The 16,493-nt window shown below is 39.2% G+C and overlaps 1 protein-coding gene across 7 annotated transcripts in view; it reads left to right on the forward strand.

The window, feature by feature from the left end:
- LOC132008473 (autophagy-related protein 13) overlaps window positions 1-16,493 on the forward strand; it is a 56,105-nt gene that overhangs the window by 21,236 nt on the left and 18,376 nt on the right. For all 7 annotated transcript variants that reach the window (XM_059387125.1, XM_059387128.1, XM_059387129.1 and 4 more), the window contains 5 exons: window positions 8,554-8,635; window positions 9,627-9,707; window positions 10,158-10,277; window positions 12,396-12,442; window positions 13,607-13,747. In XM_059387125.1, coding sequence (XP_059243108.1) covers window positions 8,567-8,635; window positions 9,627-9,707; window positions 10,158-10,277; window positions 12,396-12,442; window positions 13,607-13,747 — 458 coding nt within the window. In that variant the 5' untranslated portion in view covers window positions 8,554-8,566. The remainder of the gene's footprint in view (window positions 1-8,553; window positions 8,636-9,626; window positions 9,708-10,157; window positions 10,278-12,395; window positions 12,443-13,606; window positions 13,748-16,493) is intronic.

Genomic DNA, 16,493 nt, shown 5'->3' on the forward strand with positions numbered 1-16,493 from the left:
ATTTTTCAGAAGTTTCTGCTTTTAGTCAGATAAGGGAAGCCCAAGAAGGTTTCTTTCGACATCTGTTGAATCTCAAATGTCTTCAGCTTAAAATAATCTTTATGCCAAAGTGGCTTATTTTGGGATGGCATATCCTGATCTCGTTCAAATGTAGAGTAACCAAGTGAGTCTCTTCCAGCTAAGAAATGAGACCTGGATTAAGGTGGTTCTTTAGAAATGAAAATGTAGCACATATATAAAAGGATTTTGTATAAGCAAGAACTTGAAGGATTTAGTAACTGGCTAGTATTAGTAAAGGGCAGAAAAAAGGGATGAATTGTAGGTCCCTTTTTAATTTCCCTTTCAAGTCCTTGGAACATTCGAGGAAGGACTGTTAAAACAAGCAAGGCATAGGGTAAACTTTATATTCTAAAGGATGAATTAACTGCTAGATAGGCGAGGCCTGAGGGAACAACAAGCTCTGATGTCTGTAGATAACTTTTTCCCCAGTGGAGATCTTGCCCCTTTTGGCTCTCTAACTAACTCTAGTTACATAATCCTTTAGTTCCTACCTCCGAACAAAAAGTCACAAGAGTCAGTGTGCTATTATGTTTGCATTGGTAGGTGTTCTGGTGGTGGGAACACAGTTCCCCACTTCAAATTCAGTATTAAATAAGGGCAGTACAACCCTCCAGCATTATTCTTATCTCAGATCTGTTGCTGTGGTTGCTTCAGGGCCTTGAACAGTTTAACCCTTTAAAAGGCTTTATATTTACCATAACATTTGTTGGTGTTCTTTTCAACCAATATTCAGGAAGGTCTGAAGGTGGGTGTATGCTTCAAAATGCGGTCAGACAGACAAGTGGTAGGCTCTAAAAGATAAGTCCTTTCTAATTTGGATCACTTCGGGCCTTAACCTATCATTGATCACAGTAGACTCTACTGTGGCATCTGAGTCCCTCAGTCCTTTCTTCTCAGGTGCTTTGTTTCTCCTTCCATTGGTTTCTCCACCCCCCCCCCATTTGCTCAAATAGTGTTGTGCTGTAGAGAAAATCCTTTTCACAGCAGCTTGAGGTCTCTTCCTTCTTAACTTCTCAGAATCGAGCTGAAGCACCCCTGCTCTTAAGAGGCGATCCTCTTGGGAACCTGGGTGGCTCAGTTGGTTAAGCAACTGCCTTTGGCTCAGATCCTGATCCTAGACTCCCCGGATCATCCCACATCGGGCTCCCTGCTCATTGGGAGGTCTGCTTCTCCCTCTGACCCTCCTCACTCTCAATGCTTTCTCTCTCTCTCTCATTCTTTCTCAAATAAATAAAATCTTAAAAAAAAAAAAAAGGTGATTCACTCAAAGATCATTAGCAACATGATGTTAAGTCCAGTGGCATTTTTCTCATCACCTTGAAAGTGAAGGAAATCAGAATGTGAATATGCCTCTTTGAAATAAAAATTATTTTGATTTGAAGGCCATTAAGCAGTAAATGTTGAAGAACCTGTCTTTACCTTCCACTTTTCTGCCCGAAGGTGAGATAAATTCTCCTTTTCTTTTTTTTTTTTTTAAGATTTTATTTATTTGTTTGACAGAGAGAGAGATCACAAGTAGGCAGAGAGGCAGGCAGAGAGAGAGAGAGAGAGGGAAGCAGACTGCCCGCTGAGCAGAGAGCCCGATGCGGTGCTCGATCCCAGGACCCTGAGATCATGACCTGAGCCGAAGGAAGTGGCTTAACCCACTGAGCCACCCAGGTGCCCCAAATTCTCCTTTTCTTAGAGACAGACTCTTATGGCTTAGAGAAGGCACTGGTGGAATCTGCAAACAAAGCTTACCCCATTAGTTTCCTCCCATATATTTACCTTCCCACAGTTTGCCACCCTTGGAAGCCTAGAACTGCTTTCCTTTGTCTTGTCATTTCTCTACAACTTTATCATTCTTTGTTGAAGATCCCATATAAGCCACAGTTCTAAGCCACACTCTTCGATTACTTTTCTGTTGAGGTCTGGCTCTCTGCTGAACAGGGAACCTGATGCAGGACTTGGTCAAGGATCCTGGGATCGTGACCCTAGCCAAAAACAGCCGCTTAACCAGACTGAGCCACGTAGGTGCCCCTCTGCTGAGGTCTCTTTTGTGAGATGTGCACTGCAGGTGTTAATAAACCGTTTTTTGGGGCACCTGGGAGGCTCAGTGGGTTAAGGCCTCTGGCTTTGGCTCAGGTCATGATCCCAGGGTCCTGGGATCGAGCCTCGCATCAGGCTCTCTGCTCGGCCAGGAGCCTGCTTCCTCCTCTCTCTCTCTGCCCACCTCTCTGCCTACTTGTGATCTCTGTCTGTCAAATAAGTAAATAAATAATCTTTAAAAACAAAAAAACGTTTTTCTCCTGTTCATCTGTCCTTTTGTTAAAGACGCCCAGCTGGAAACCTGAGGGGTAGAGGTCAAGTTTTGCCTCTTCCACAAGTACTTTTATGTTATTTGACCATCCCTTCAATCTTGAAACTTACTTCCTCTCAGTTTCTATGATGACTGCTCAGAAATCATTTTTCATATTTCTTTGATAAGTTCTGGCATTTCTCTTTATGGTATTTTCCTGGGGCCTTTGTTATTTTTCCCTTCTGTCTTCCATGGTGATTTCATCTACTGCTATGGTTTTTAAACTATTCCTTCTTTTTGGAGACTATCTCCTTCTCTCCAACTTTAACCTCAGTCTTACCCTTTCCATTAATTACAAGTTGGTTATTTGGTGTTTTGATTTGACCTATTAAGTAACCTGAACTGATTATCAAAAAAATAATGAACCTCAACCCCAAACTTCTGCCACAGGAAAAATTAATTTATGATGGATCATGAATGTAAACATGAAAGGCAAACAATAACATTTTTAGAAGAAAAGAAGATTTTCATGACTTTGAGATCAGCAAAAATTTTTTTCAGCAGAGCACAAAGAAGTGCTAAAAAACAAGTTGAGAAATTTGACTTATTACAATTAAGAACCTCTGCTAATCAAAAGACTCCATAAGAGGCTATTACTCAGCAATAGAAAAAATGAACATGAACATAGAACACAACATGGATGAACCTCAAAATAATTATGCTAAGTGAAAGAAGCCAAAGAGTACATACTTTCTGATTTCATTTATATAAAACTCTAGACAATGCAGGTAGGTATCTATGGTGATAGAAAGCAGGGCAGTAGTTGCCAAAGGATGAGGCATTGAGGAGGTACTGGAAGGAGAGATTACAGTGGGGATACTTTGTGGTAATGGTTTTACAGTTACAAATAGATGTCACCACTTACAGCATCTTGGAGCATCTGGGTGGGTCCCTTAGTTAAGCGTCTGACTCTTGATTTCTGTTCAGGACATGATCTCAGAGTTGTGGGACTGAGCTCTGAATCAGGCTCTGCGGTTAGCATGGAGTTTGCTTGTCCTTCTCTTTCTGCTCCCCTGCCCCTATGCTCACTTGCTCTCAAATAAAATCTTTAAAAAAAAAAAAAAAACTTATTATGCATTGCATTTCCAGTATATTTTTTATTGTCAGTTATACCTCAGCAAAGCTGTTTTTAATGTGGAAATAAACACAAAAATGAGAATGGGTGAAGCCTATTTAATCAGAGCTTGTCATAGCAGGGGAGTTAGCCGCCATCACTCGCATTGGCAAAGACTCAAAGGCAGGTAGACCAGTGGGAAGCTTTATAGTGGAGGAAAGGAAGAACTTCAGATATGTCCTGATTTGGGGTTATTGGCATGGGAAAGCTCTAGGCAGCCTAACTACAAGTGGGGGCATCCTATGTGGTTATTTAGGTTTATATATTTGGCTTTCTGTGGTTGGTCCTAAGTTGGAACCAGGGAGGAAAATTAGGGGAGGTAATTGGGGGTTATTACTCAAGTCTTGACTCTTTGGGGTCAGTTTTTTAGGGTTACTGTTGGCTTTCTGGACTAGTTAGTTGGTAGAGATAGTTTGGCTTCCTTGACTGATTACTGTAGATAGTATGTTGACTTCTTGGGCTAGATAATGGAATGTTAGTTTCACTTCCTTTCTGGGCTGGTTCCTGCAGGTTGTGGGTCAGAGCTCTATTTTGATACAGTAGTCTGGCCTTTGTCCATTAGTATATTCAGACTCTCATGAAAAGAAGCAGATGCTGTAAGAAAGGCAAGACACAAACTGGGAGAAGATATTTATAGTGCATATCCAACAAAGTACTTATATCCACTATATATATATTTTAGAAACTTCAACAGTTTAGTAAAAAAAGATAACCTAATTTTTAATTGGGCAAAATACTTGAACTAGAACTTCATTAAAGATGATTTCCAAGTAGCCAATAAGCTTATGAAAAGATGCTAATAGGGGGAATCCAGTGTTCATTTAATCACTAATTTAATCACTAATCATCTAATACAGATTAAATGAGATACTACCGCACCTCTACCAGGATGGCTGAAATTTAAGAATCAGTAGTACCAGGTAGTGGTATAGCTGTGGAGCATCCGGAACCATCATATACTGCTGATGGGTGTGTACATCGGTACAGATTCTGGAAAACTGTCCGTGTCTGGTAAAACTAGGTACTTACACTTTGTGACCCAGCATTAATAATGCTGGGCTTACAGCTGATGGCAAGGAGTGTTTATATCCACCAAAAGATTTGTGTAAAAATACAATAGCCAAAACCAGGAAGCAACGCAAATGGTTATCTGCTGGAATTTATAATTTGTGATATATTTGTAAAGTGGAGTGCTACATAGCAATGAAAAAAAGAATAAAGTTCCACATGCAGCATTATGATTTTCACAGGCATGACTTGAATAAAGGAAGCTACCCACAAAAGAGTTAATATTGTTTGATTCCATTTATTTAAATGGAATGATTTGTAAGAATAGATAAAACTGGGGCGCCTGGGTGGCTCAGTGGGTTAAGCCGCTGCCTTCGGCTCAGGTCATGATCTCAGAGTCCTGGGATCGAGTCCCGCATCGGGCTCTCTGCTGAGCGGAGAGCCTGCTTCCCTCTCTCTCTCTCTCTGCCTGCCTCTCCATCTACTTGTGATTTCTCTCTGTCAAATAAATAAATAAAATCTTAAAAAAAAAAAAAAAAAGAATAGATAAAACTGATCTATGGTGATAGAAGTCAGAATAATGGTTACTTTTTCCTGAGGGGACACAAGGGAACCCTCTGAACTATTGGAAATGTTCTGTAACTTGATCTGAATTGCAGTTATATGGATATATACAAACAAAGTATCTATCAAAATAGAAATAAAAACAATAAGATATTTATTGAGCTGTACACCCAAGATTTGTACATTTCACTACATGTAAGTTATACCCCATTTTTATTTATTTTTATTTTTATTTTTTGTACTTTTAAGTTTTTTTTTTTAAAGATTTTATTTATTTATTTGACAGAGAGAAATCACAAGTAGACTGAGAGGCAGGCAGAGAGAGAGAGAGGGAAGCAGGCCCCCTGCTGAGCAGAGAGCCCGATGTGGGACTCGATCTCAGGACCCTGAGATCATGACCTGAGCCAAAGGCAGCGGCTTAACCCACTGAGCCACCCAGGCACCCCATGTACTTTTAAGTTTTTATTTAAATTCCAGTTAGTTAACATATAGTGTAGTATGAGCTTCAGGAGTAGAATTTAGTGATTCCATCACTTTTATGTCCTAGTGCTCATCACAAGTGCCCTCTTTAATTCTTATCATCCATTTAATCCATCCCCCGTTCACATCTCCTCCAGCAACCCTCAGTTTGTTCTCTATAGTTCTGTTTCATGGTTTGCCTTTGTCTTTTTCCCCGTGTTCATTTGTTCCATTTCTTAAATTCTACATGAGTGAAATTGTTTGGTATTTGTCTTTTTTGACTGTCTTATTTCACTTTGCATAATACACTCTATTTCCATCCACATCATTGCAAATGGCAAGATTTCATCCTTTTTTTTTTTTTAAGATTTTATTTATTTATTTGACACAGAGAGAGATCACAAGTAGGCAGAGAGGCAGGCAGAGAGAGAGGAGGAAGCAGGCTCCCCGCTGAGCAGAGAGCCCCATGTGGGGCTCTATCCCAAGCAGAGGCTTTAACCCACTGAGCCACCCAGGCACCCCCCCCTTTTTTTTTTGGTCAGAGTGAAAGAGAGCATGGCAGGGGGAGGGAGAGGGAGAAGTGGAAGCAGGCTCCCTCCTGAGCAAGGAGCCTGATGTGGGATTCAATCCCAGGACCCTTTGATCATGACCTGAGCCAAAGGCAGACACTTAACCAACTGAACCACCCAAATGTCCCGCAAGATTTCATTCTTTTTGATGGCTGAGCAGTATTCAATTGTGTGTGTGTGTATATGTGTGCATATATATGTATATATGTGTATATGTATATATATATATATATATATCACAAGTTCTTTATCCATCTGTTGATGGGTATTGGGCTCTTTCCATAATTTGGGTATTGTTGATAGTGCTGATATAAAAATTGGAATGCATATATCCCTTCGAATCAGTATTTTTGTATTGTTTGGGTAAACACCTAGTAGTGAAATTGCTGGATCATGGGGTAGTTCTATTTTTAACTTTTTGAGGAGCCTTCATAGTGCTTTCAGGAGTGGTTTCACCAGTTTGCATTCCTGCCAACATTTTAAGAGGGTTCACCCTTTTACACATTCTCACCAACACCTGTTATGTTTTTTGTATTGTTGATTTTAGCCATTCTGACAGGTGTGAGGTGATATCTTATTGTAGGTTTGGTTTGTATTTCCCTGATGATGAGTGAAATTGAGCATACTCCATGTGTCTGTTGGCCAACTGTATGTCTTCTTTGGAAGAATGTCTGTTCATGTCTTCTGCCCATTTCTTAACTGGATTATTTGTGTTTTGGATGTTGAATTTGGTAAGTTCTTTATATATTTTGGATACTCACCCTTTCTCATATATGTCATTTGCAAATATCTTCTCCCGTTCTGTAGGTTGCCTTTTAGTTTTGATTTTTTTCTTTGGTTGTGCAGATTTTTATCTTGATGAAGTCCCAGTAGTTCATTTTTACTTTTGTTTCCCTTTCCTCAGCTTGGGAGACAAATGTAGTTAAGAAGTTGCTATGGCTGATGCCAAAGAGGTTGCTGCCTGTGTTCTCTAGGATTTTGATGGTTTTCCTGTTTCACATTTAGATGTTTCATCCATTTTGAATTTATTTTTGTGTATGGTATTATATCTCAGTTTTTAAAATTTAGTTTCAGCTCTTTTCTATTTATACATTTCCTTAAAACTAGCTTCCTGTTTATTGTTAACTGAAACCTTGTTAAACTTTTTGTAGTCAGTCCTTAAATCCCATCAACTCTTCCTTTAAAATATCTCCCACCCATACTATCTCCAAACCATAACTGTACTAGAGTTTTAGCCTTGACCACAAGCCTGCATTATTGCCAAGGACTTAACTGGTCTCCCTGCTTTTCATACTCAAAACTGTTCTACAATACGCTAGCAAAGCTCTTTCTAAAGCACCATTCAGATGATGCTAGCACTCTGATCCTGTTAGTTCCTTTCCTCAAAGATCTTGAAGGAGCTCCCGTTTCTGTTGTATTAGGCTTGCATTGCATTCAAGATTCTCATGATCTGGCCCCAACCAGCCATACCATCTCCCTGTCCATACATAGTCCTCTAAAAAACTGGGATACTTAATAGTTCCAAATCCATTTTGCTCTCTGTTGCTGATACTCTTTGTTCATGTTCTCTCCCTAAATGTTTTCGCTTCCTCATACCAGCTCTACCTGAAGCCATTTCAACCTGAGGAGCTGTGATGTACTCCATGAAATCCATGAACCCCCTGAAGTTATATCCAAACATTTCTATATGTGTGCATTTTTCTAGAGAAAGGCCTTGTCTTGTTACCAGATTCTCAAAAGGGGTCCCCAAAGTTAAACTGATCTAGTGCCCTTCTGAAGGAATACAGATGATCTTATTTTATGTTTTTTTTTAAGATTTTGTTTATTTATTGGAGAGAGAAAGAGAGAGAGCAAGAGCATGTGTGAGCAGGGGGAGGGGAAAGGGAGAAAGAACACCAGGCAGACTCCAGCTCCCAAGGAGCCACACTGCACTTAATCTCACCACCCTGAGATCATGCCCTGAGCCAAAATCAAGAGTCAGACGCTTAACCGACTGAGCCACCCAGGCACCCCTCATTTTATGTTTTAACAATTTTTGTCTTGTTAGAAATTTAGTCCTCAGTATGGTGGGTAGTAGAACTTTTTTTAATAGATAAATTATAGGTAAAGCTCAAAGTTTCAGATGCAGGTAAAATGGCTTGTCCTCATCTATTGTTCAGGTCCCTAGACTTTGGTTCTTTTCTTGTGTGTGTGTGTTAAGGAAGTATTCTTTTTTTCCATTCCGGAATGGGAATTAAATTTTACAGCCTAGATTTTCTTTGTGAGGAATTTATTTTCCTCAAAAGATACTATCTTAATATTTTTTCACTTTGGTATCTTAGGGAGAAATTTTTTTCCCTCCCACATGACTGTTTGCACAGCTAGACAATACCATCTCTGTATGCTTTGAATTTAAAAGATATTAGTCACATTTTTCAACACTTTTTTTTTTCCTGTTTTAGATTCCTATAGGCAATGGAAACTGATCTCAGTTCCCAGGACAGAAAGGACCTGGACAAGTTTATTAAATTTTTTGCCCTCAAGGTAATATATCTATTCTCTTGAGCTCAGAACTGTTAGAAATAACTTCCGTGCTTCTCCCTTTTTGGAAATATAGAATAACAGCTTGCAGCTTGCCCATTTTAAGGGATACTTCTGTCTGTTGTAAACCAAACTGTGAAGTTTGGGGGCGGTACTGGGGGTGTAACTAAAAACTAGTTTCCAATTTTCCACAGCTACTTGTTCAAAAAAAATTTTTTTTTGCAAGGCTGTTTGCAGAAATGTCAAACTATTATGCCAGGTTATTGGCACAGTATGTTCCCTTGGGGTGGGAACAAAGATAGTGGACTGGAATGGACAGCATTTCAGGCATCCTTCCCAAAGCATCAGCTAACTCTGAAATGCCTGACTTTCATTTATTGTTCCCTTCTGGGTAAATGAAGAATTAAAACTGAATCTTGAATGCTTGAGAAGTTATATTTTCTTGAGAAGTTATATTTTCTTAAATCTAAAAATCATTTCCACCTCTATCACTCCTTCTCATGATTGCCATGTAAAAAACAATCCATGCAGTAGATTCTGGTTGTAAAATTAGTTGGGAGACTTTTGCCATATGGGCCAAATGATATGAATAATTGTGGAATCCTTGGTTTAAATCTACTATGATTACATAAGTGTACGGCAGTGAATATTTAAACCTACGGTTGGACTTGTTTCTTTATGAAAGTCAGAGCTACCATGTGCAAATTTCCTTCTGCCATGTGAGAATATTACAGATCCCAAGCCTTAAACTAAAATTCCTCCAATCAATTGACATTATGCCCTCAGGAATATTTACAGTATTATTTTTGTGTTGTTTTTTTTTTAATATGTTCTTGAATTTTAAAATCCTGTCATTTCCTAAAGTGATGTTACGATCATTGGCATCTTTATAACCCTGCATTCAGGGGGTGTTAACCCTGATTGTGAGTCAGATCAATTTAAGACTCTTCATCATTGATTTTTTTTCTTGTTTGTTTGCTTTTTTTTTTTTTAGACTGTCCAAGTGATTGTCCAGGCTCGACTCGGCGAGAAGATTTGCACTCGTTCATCTTCATCCCCAACGGGTTCAGATTGGGTAAAGTTCCTGTTTTGTTTTGTTTTTTTTTTTTAAGGCGTGTTTGTCATCAGGAATTGTACATGGTGCAGTTGCAAAGAATACAGTTTATAGTATTACTAAATCATAACATTAATATGTCGAATTCCATTTGATTCATTCACTTGGAAAGTACATTCTTCATCAGATGGTAGCCCTAGGTTTGTATGATTTTCATCTTTCTTCTGCAGTCGGGGAAAAATTTAGTCTTTAGGAAAATACCTTGTTGACTGATTTTTATAATAAGTCATTACCTCTTTCAACCTGAGTTTTGGGGCTTTGATGCAGGACTTTTCTGGGCAAGGGAGAAATGAATGGATGTCCTTCATCACTCAAAGCTATGCCCGCATTACCCAGCATAACCATCTCATTGCTTTATGTTCCCATAATGTGCCTTGTGAGTGTTTAACAAAAGTCCCTTTTGTTTTCTAGTTCAATTTAGCAATCAAAGACATCCCAGAGGTTACACATGAAGCAAAAAAGGCGCTGGCAGGACAGTTGCCTGCTGTTGGGAGATCAATGTGTGTGGAGATCTCACTCAAGACTTCTGAGGTAAGGTTATGGCCAGGGTGGTGTGTTCATTTGGCACTCAAAGCTCTTCACACTCCGGTTCCAATTCAACTTCATTCCTGCCTCCTCCCTCTCTGAATTTAGCATTCTCTGAGGAGGTCATGCTTTTTGTATTTATTCTCCCAAACACTTGAAATGGGCTTTTTGTCCTCCTCATGTGTCAACTATGTATGAAATGTTTCTACTTAATCCTTCAAGACTCATGTGCTCTTGAAACCCCCTTTCTAGTGGGAGAGGTAACTACTTTCCTTAGACTTACCATATGCTTTGTTTACATTGTTTCTAAAATACAGTTGATGTACTGTGATTTTTTATAGATGTGTTTTTACTTATTTCACATCAGGATCAAGGCAGATATTGTTACTTGTGTGTTTATTGATTTATTTCCATTATAAGATTGTGAAGCTGGGGTGGTATAATAAAAGGCAGTTGGAGTTTGGAGCTGCACAGACCCAAGTTCAGATCCTAGCTGAGTGACTTTGGCCAAATTACCTAACCCCACCCCCACCAACACCACCAAACTAACATGACACTTCATAGGGTTTTTATATTTTCTCATTTAATCTTTATTCGTAAAGTGCCTAACATAACTTACAGTAGCGATCATTCCATGTTCCTTTCATACTTTATACTTCTATTCTTGAGGTCAGCAGTTACACCACATCTTATTTATTTCTGTAGTTGTTCAGATTCTTTTTGAAATGAGGCAGGATATAAATAAATAATCATCTCTTGGGTCTAGCTCAGTGCCTGGATGGCACTCTTGATGAAGTTTGTTGAATGAATGATGTCGATACTTGTTCTATGGAAACCTTAGCCCCCCAAAAAACAAAACTTCCTACTCTTCTTTACTGTATTACCAGTTTATACTATGAATCATTTTTGTTAGTGATCCACAGGGAGTCCTAAAGGACTCTCTAGAAGAACTCTTTCCTTTCCCAGGTGAAATCTGAGTATAAAATATTCCGATTATCCTAGACAAACTGCACCAGCTTGTCTTGGATACTTCCTACTATTCATCCTCCCTTGACTTTGGGGAGCAGGGGAAATCCAAAATTTATCACATCATTTAAAAATGACAGTATGATGAAAAAGATACCTTAAGGATACATACTTAAATTTTATCTAGAACTAGTAAGTTCTGTATTCCACAAACTAACCCAGGGTTACTCCCAAATCTAAAAGAATAGCCCTCTTCCAGTTGATTGGTAATAAGGTTACTTGTGTTCAAAAGTATGACTGTCCTTCTTACTAAGTGGCACACAGGAGTGTTACAGGGTTGAGGGATTCTGGCTTTGGTTTCTGTTTTTCTTTCCCACCCACTGGACTAAGTCTGTTCAGAGTACCAGAGAAAGACTGAACAGTTTGGCTAAAGACATTGCAGAGCTAAAAAGATTTTTAAGTGAGGAGCTTGTTAAGGTATTCCTTAGCAGTGGGTGTCACCTAAAAATATCTCCTATAGAATTGGAGGGAAAGGCTCTCTCCATCATCTGAAGTGTTGGCCTTTCTGAAGAGTAATTTGGATATATATAGCAAAAATCTTTGAAGCATGAGTACTGTTTAACAATGCTAATTCTGGAAATTTATCTTAAGAAATTTATTTAGGGCAATGACAAAGTTTTAATCTCAAGGCTATTTATCAGAATCTTGTTTGTGGTAGTGAAAAATTAGGAGTGACCTATATGTCCATGTATTTGGGGAACTGATTGGATGAAATGATGGTCATAGGGTAGAATACTATGCAACCATTAAAAATGATGTAGAATTTTACTAAGGAAAACTTCATGTTGTGTTTATTAATGGGAAAGTGATAAAAATAACATACAGTATAATCTCACATTTAAAAAAATGTTTAGGTTTATTTATTTAAGTATTGTTAGACTCAACATGGGTCTTAACGCATGACCTCGAGATCAAGAGCTGCCTGCTCTTCTAACCGAGCCAGCCAGGCACCCCTCATGTTATTTATTAAAGTGGCTGGTGAGTTTATAAATTGATTTTTTCCTCTTTATTTTTTTCAGTATTTTTATAGTGACTGTACAGTGCTTTATAATAAAAGAAATAATTAAAACAAGTATTTTTCAATTGTCCCATCTACAGGGAGATTCCATGGAGCTAGAAATTTGGTGTCTTGAAATGAATGAAAAGTAAGTGCTCTGACTTAGGGTCTGTGGTTGTGGTAGCTGAGGATAAAAGATGACACAGGGAAAGCAGGGCTTTTGTTACCAGTCATGGAGGGTGTTCTTCCCACTTAACAAAGCCAGTAGGTCTTTGCTACAATTTGCTTCATGCTTGGCTTCCAGCCCAGGCACAGAGTTGACCTTCAGCGGGAGGGTCAGTCCACCGAAACTTAGACACCACAGGGAAAAGAGCAGAGAAAAGACTGAAAAGGGTTTGTTGTTTTCCCAGAGTACAGATAGTTCTCTGATTAAATCCCTTGCGAGCTCTTGTAACATGACTGCTCTGTGTTGTCTGTTTTCTGTATGGCAGACATCCAGTATGATTCCCCTTCACTACTCCTTTTTACATGCTGTGTTGGTCATAGATTGGAAATGCATGTTATTTTCCTTCTCCATGTTCCTATTTCAAGGCAGATTAGCTTACTTCCTGCCTGAAGCTTCAGTTTTCATGAGCAGTATATAGGCAAATGGAGGAAATAGCAACACATCAAAAGAAAAATCTTAATAATTAAGGTCTGGGTTGTGGGTATTGTTTTTCTTTCCTAAGTAGAAAGCTATTGCCAGGTATAGTCTAAAATTTTAGTACCAAACAGACTTTTCTCTAGATTTCCCATTAGATATGTAGAGGTAGAAATCTCATAAGATACTATCTTGAAATTATTTGCACTTCCATTAATATAATTGCAGTATTGAATTACTGTTTTTGAGTGTGTAGCTTTGTTTCTTAAATAATAGCTTCAAAGCTAGAAGAAAACATTAGGTGCCTTTTGTTATCTACTGCCTGGTTCTAGAGCACAGAAAAGTAAAACTTTTGCTTACCTCAATAATCTCTTGATAAACTGACAAAAACCTCTAATTACACGTTTAGTTCAGAACCTGTTTTCATGATAAATTTAATCTTCTGCAGTTCCCACACTTAATTTGCAGTCATCTATGTTGACTGTCATACTCTGTGAAAGGTGTTATGTGGACTGCAAGGCAGGTTATATTCTATCAGAATTCATGAATAATGCTAACAGACGATTCTCAGTCACTAGACAGAACATAACACCTCTATATCCGTTACATTTCTGTTCTTGGTTTTATGTGAGTTGAGTAGGCGAATGCTGATTGTGTCTGTGTGCTCCTCAGGTGTGATAAAGAGATTAAAGTTTCCTACACGGTGTACAACAGACTGTCGCTGCTGCTGAAGTCCCTCCTTGCCATAACTAGGGTGACACCAGCTTACAGACTCTCCAGAAAACAGGGGCACGAATATGTCATATTGTACAGGTAAACAACATAGTGTCACCTTCCTGATTCACTCATTAGCCTTGCCACTTGGCGCATTGACTGGTATAGGAGTATTCTGTGATTAATTTTGGACAGATGGTTGGTAGGATAGTAGATGCTGCAGCTTTACTATGATTGTCTGTCCTTCCTCCTTTGTGAACCTCAACTTTGCAAAGCTACCAGGTTCTTTGTCCTTTTGTTCTGTGTACAGTCACTGATTCCTATGGAATGGATTTTGAGGTTGTAGTAATACACATCTCAAAGCTGAAAAAGGGGCTTAAGACTTTCAAAACCAGGTTATCCTGGGAAAATACCACAGCCTTCTCTATTTCAGAGTTAAATTAAAACCTGTCTAACAGACTTTCAAATTCAATTTGTTGTTAATAGTTGTCTGTGGATATATAGAACTTCTCAGTGATTCTTTGAGTATTTTCCTTAGAGTGGTTCACCTCAACATGTATTTATCGAGTGCCTTTTTAATGTGAGCATTGTGCTAGACCCAAGGAAGAACTGTACAGAGGCCCTACCCCGTAGGGGCCTATCTATTGGGGGAGACAGTTTGTCATATGCATAATTACAATAAAAAGCAGGATTGGAAGACTACATAGCAGTATCAGTAGAAAAGTACTAGGAGAACACAGGGAGGGAAAGTGTGTTCTGGGTGGGAAAACCAGACAGACTTCCTGGAGGAAGTGGGATTCAAGCTAGACCTTGAGGCAGAGAGGATTTCAGCTGGTAGAAGTGAGGGAGACTGATCATTCCAAGAGGGGAGTGCGACAGATGGCAAGGCATGGAAGTTGGGGACGGAATATGAGCCGTGTGCAGTTTGTGAGAGGGGCTCTAGCGGCGGTATAGAAGGTAAGTAGGAAAGTATGAGAGTGGCACGGCGAAAGCCAGGAGTTCCCAGATCACCCAAGACTTTTTTCATGTTGTGATGAGCTACTGGTTTTAGTCTTTGGCTTATAGGTATAGAGCTAATTGTGAGGAGAAATTAGTATAACAGGATGGAAAAGACTAAGAATTAGAGCCTTAACTAGTTAAGCTAAACAGTCTACTACCGAGAGTAGTTATCAAGTCATTCTTGAATTTTCTTAGCAGTAATCTAGCAACCCTACCCATGTTTGTTTATTTTTCCGAATCTTTTTTTTCCCCCCTAAGATTTTATTTATTTATTTAACAGATAGAGATCACAAGAAGGCAGAGAGGCAGGCGGAGGCAGGGGTGAGGGGAAGCAGGCTCCCTGCTGAGCAGAGAGCCCGACTCGGGACTCGATCCCTGCACCCTGAGATCACGACCCAAGCTGAAGGCAGAAGCTTAACCCACTGAGCCACCCAGGCACACCTATTTTTCCAAATCTTTAAAATATTTTTGTTGTCTTCTCTGTAGTCTTCAGGCTTCAAGTTGAGTATTCCATTTGAAAATTACTAGACCTTTATTCAAATATAGCAAAAGAGGGATGCTTGGGCGGGGCTTAGTCAGTTAAGCATCTGCCTTCAGCTTGAGTCATGATCCCAGGGCCCTCAGCTTGGGCCCCACATCGACTCCTTGCTCGCCAGGGAGCCTGCTTCTTCCTCTGTCTGCCATTCCCCCTGCTTATGGGTGTGCTCTCTCTATCTCTTGACAAATAAATAAAATCTTTAAAGATATATGTATATAACAAAAGACCACTTCTAACTCTTCTCACTTACCTATACCAAGCTCCCTTCATTTTGGTTCTTCTGTAAGTAACCATACTACACTACTAGTCATCAACTTAATTAACTAGGACTTTTGGTCCTTTCATTACCAATGTTTAAAGCTTTATTCTGTATCTCTGGAGTAAGGCAGGATTAATTGCTCACTGTTTATTATTTAGGAGTGCTTTTGGATACAAATAATATGGTTTAAACCATAGAGAAGTGTGTGATCTCAGAGGTAGATTTGGCTCCCCTCCCTTTTTTTTATATTATTGTGTTTTGTTTTGTTTTTTTTAAAGATTTTTTAATTTCTTTGTCAGCAAGAGAGAGAGAGAGAACACATATGCACAAGTCAGGGGGAGGGGCAAAGGGAGAGGGAAAAGCAGGCTACTTGATGAGCAGGGAATCTGACAGGGGGGGCTCGATCCCAGGATCCCAAGATCATGTCTTGAGCCGAAGGCAGACGCTTAACTGACTGAACCACCCAGGTGCCCCTATACAATCATTAACAGGGTAACAGTACAGCCTTATACCATTAAAGAATAACTTTCTGGTTTATTTTTTTTAAACCTATATTATCATTTCCCCCAACTTAGTAAATTTAATCATGTCACTGTATAATTACATCGTTATAAAAATTCATTCTGAATTTGTTGTTCATTAAGACTGAATTAAAATGTTGTCTGCCCGCTATCTGTGAAGAAAACTTTTGCTTAGCACCTGAATGTCATAAAGGATATAGCCAAGAAGGTGGTTAGATAAGCACTGTACCAATTACCAATATTCAAATGAGTACTGAGCTTTTTTTAAAAAAGGATTTTATTTATTTATTTGATAGATCATGAGCAGGGGAAAGGGCAGAGGGAGAATGAGAGAGAGACAAGCAGTCTACCCCAGTGATTAGGGAGCCCGACACGGGGCTTGTTTCTAGAAACCTGAGCCGAAATCAAGAGTTGAATGCTCAACCAGCTGAGCCACCAAAGGTTGCAACAGAATGTCTTTTGGCAGCTTTTTATTGACATCATTCCTATGTTATTTTATAGCAGGAGTCAGCAAACTATGGCCAGCAG

This window comes from Mustela nigripes, unplaced genomic scaffold (assembly GCF_022355385.1).
Source record: "Mustela nigripes isolate SB6536 unplaced genomic scaffold, MUSNIG.SB6536 HiC_scaffold_148, whole genome shotgun sequence".
NCBI classification, from domain to species: domain Eukaryota; kingdom Metazoa; phylum Chordata; class Mammalia; order Carnivora; family Mustelidae; genus Mustela; species Mustela nigripes.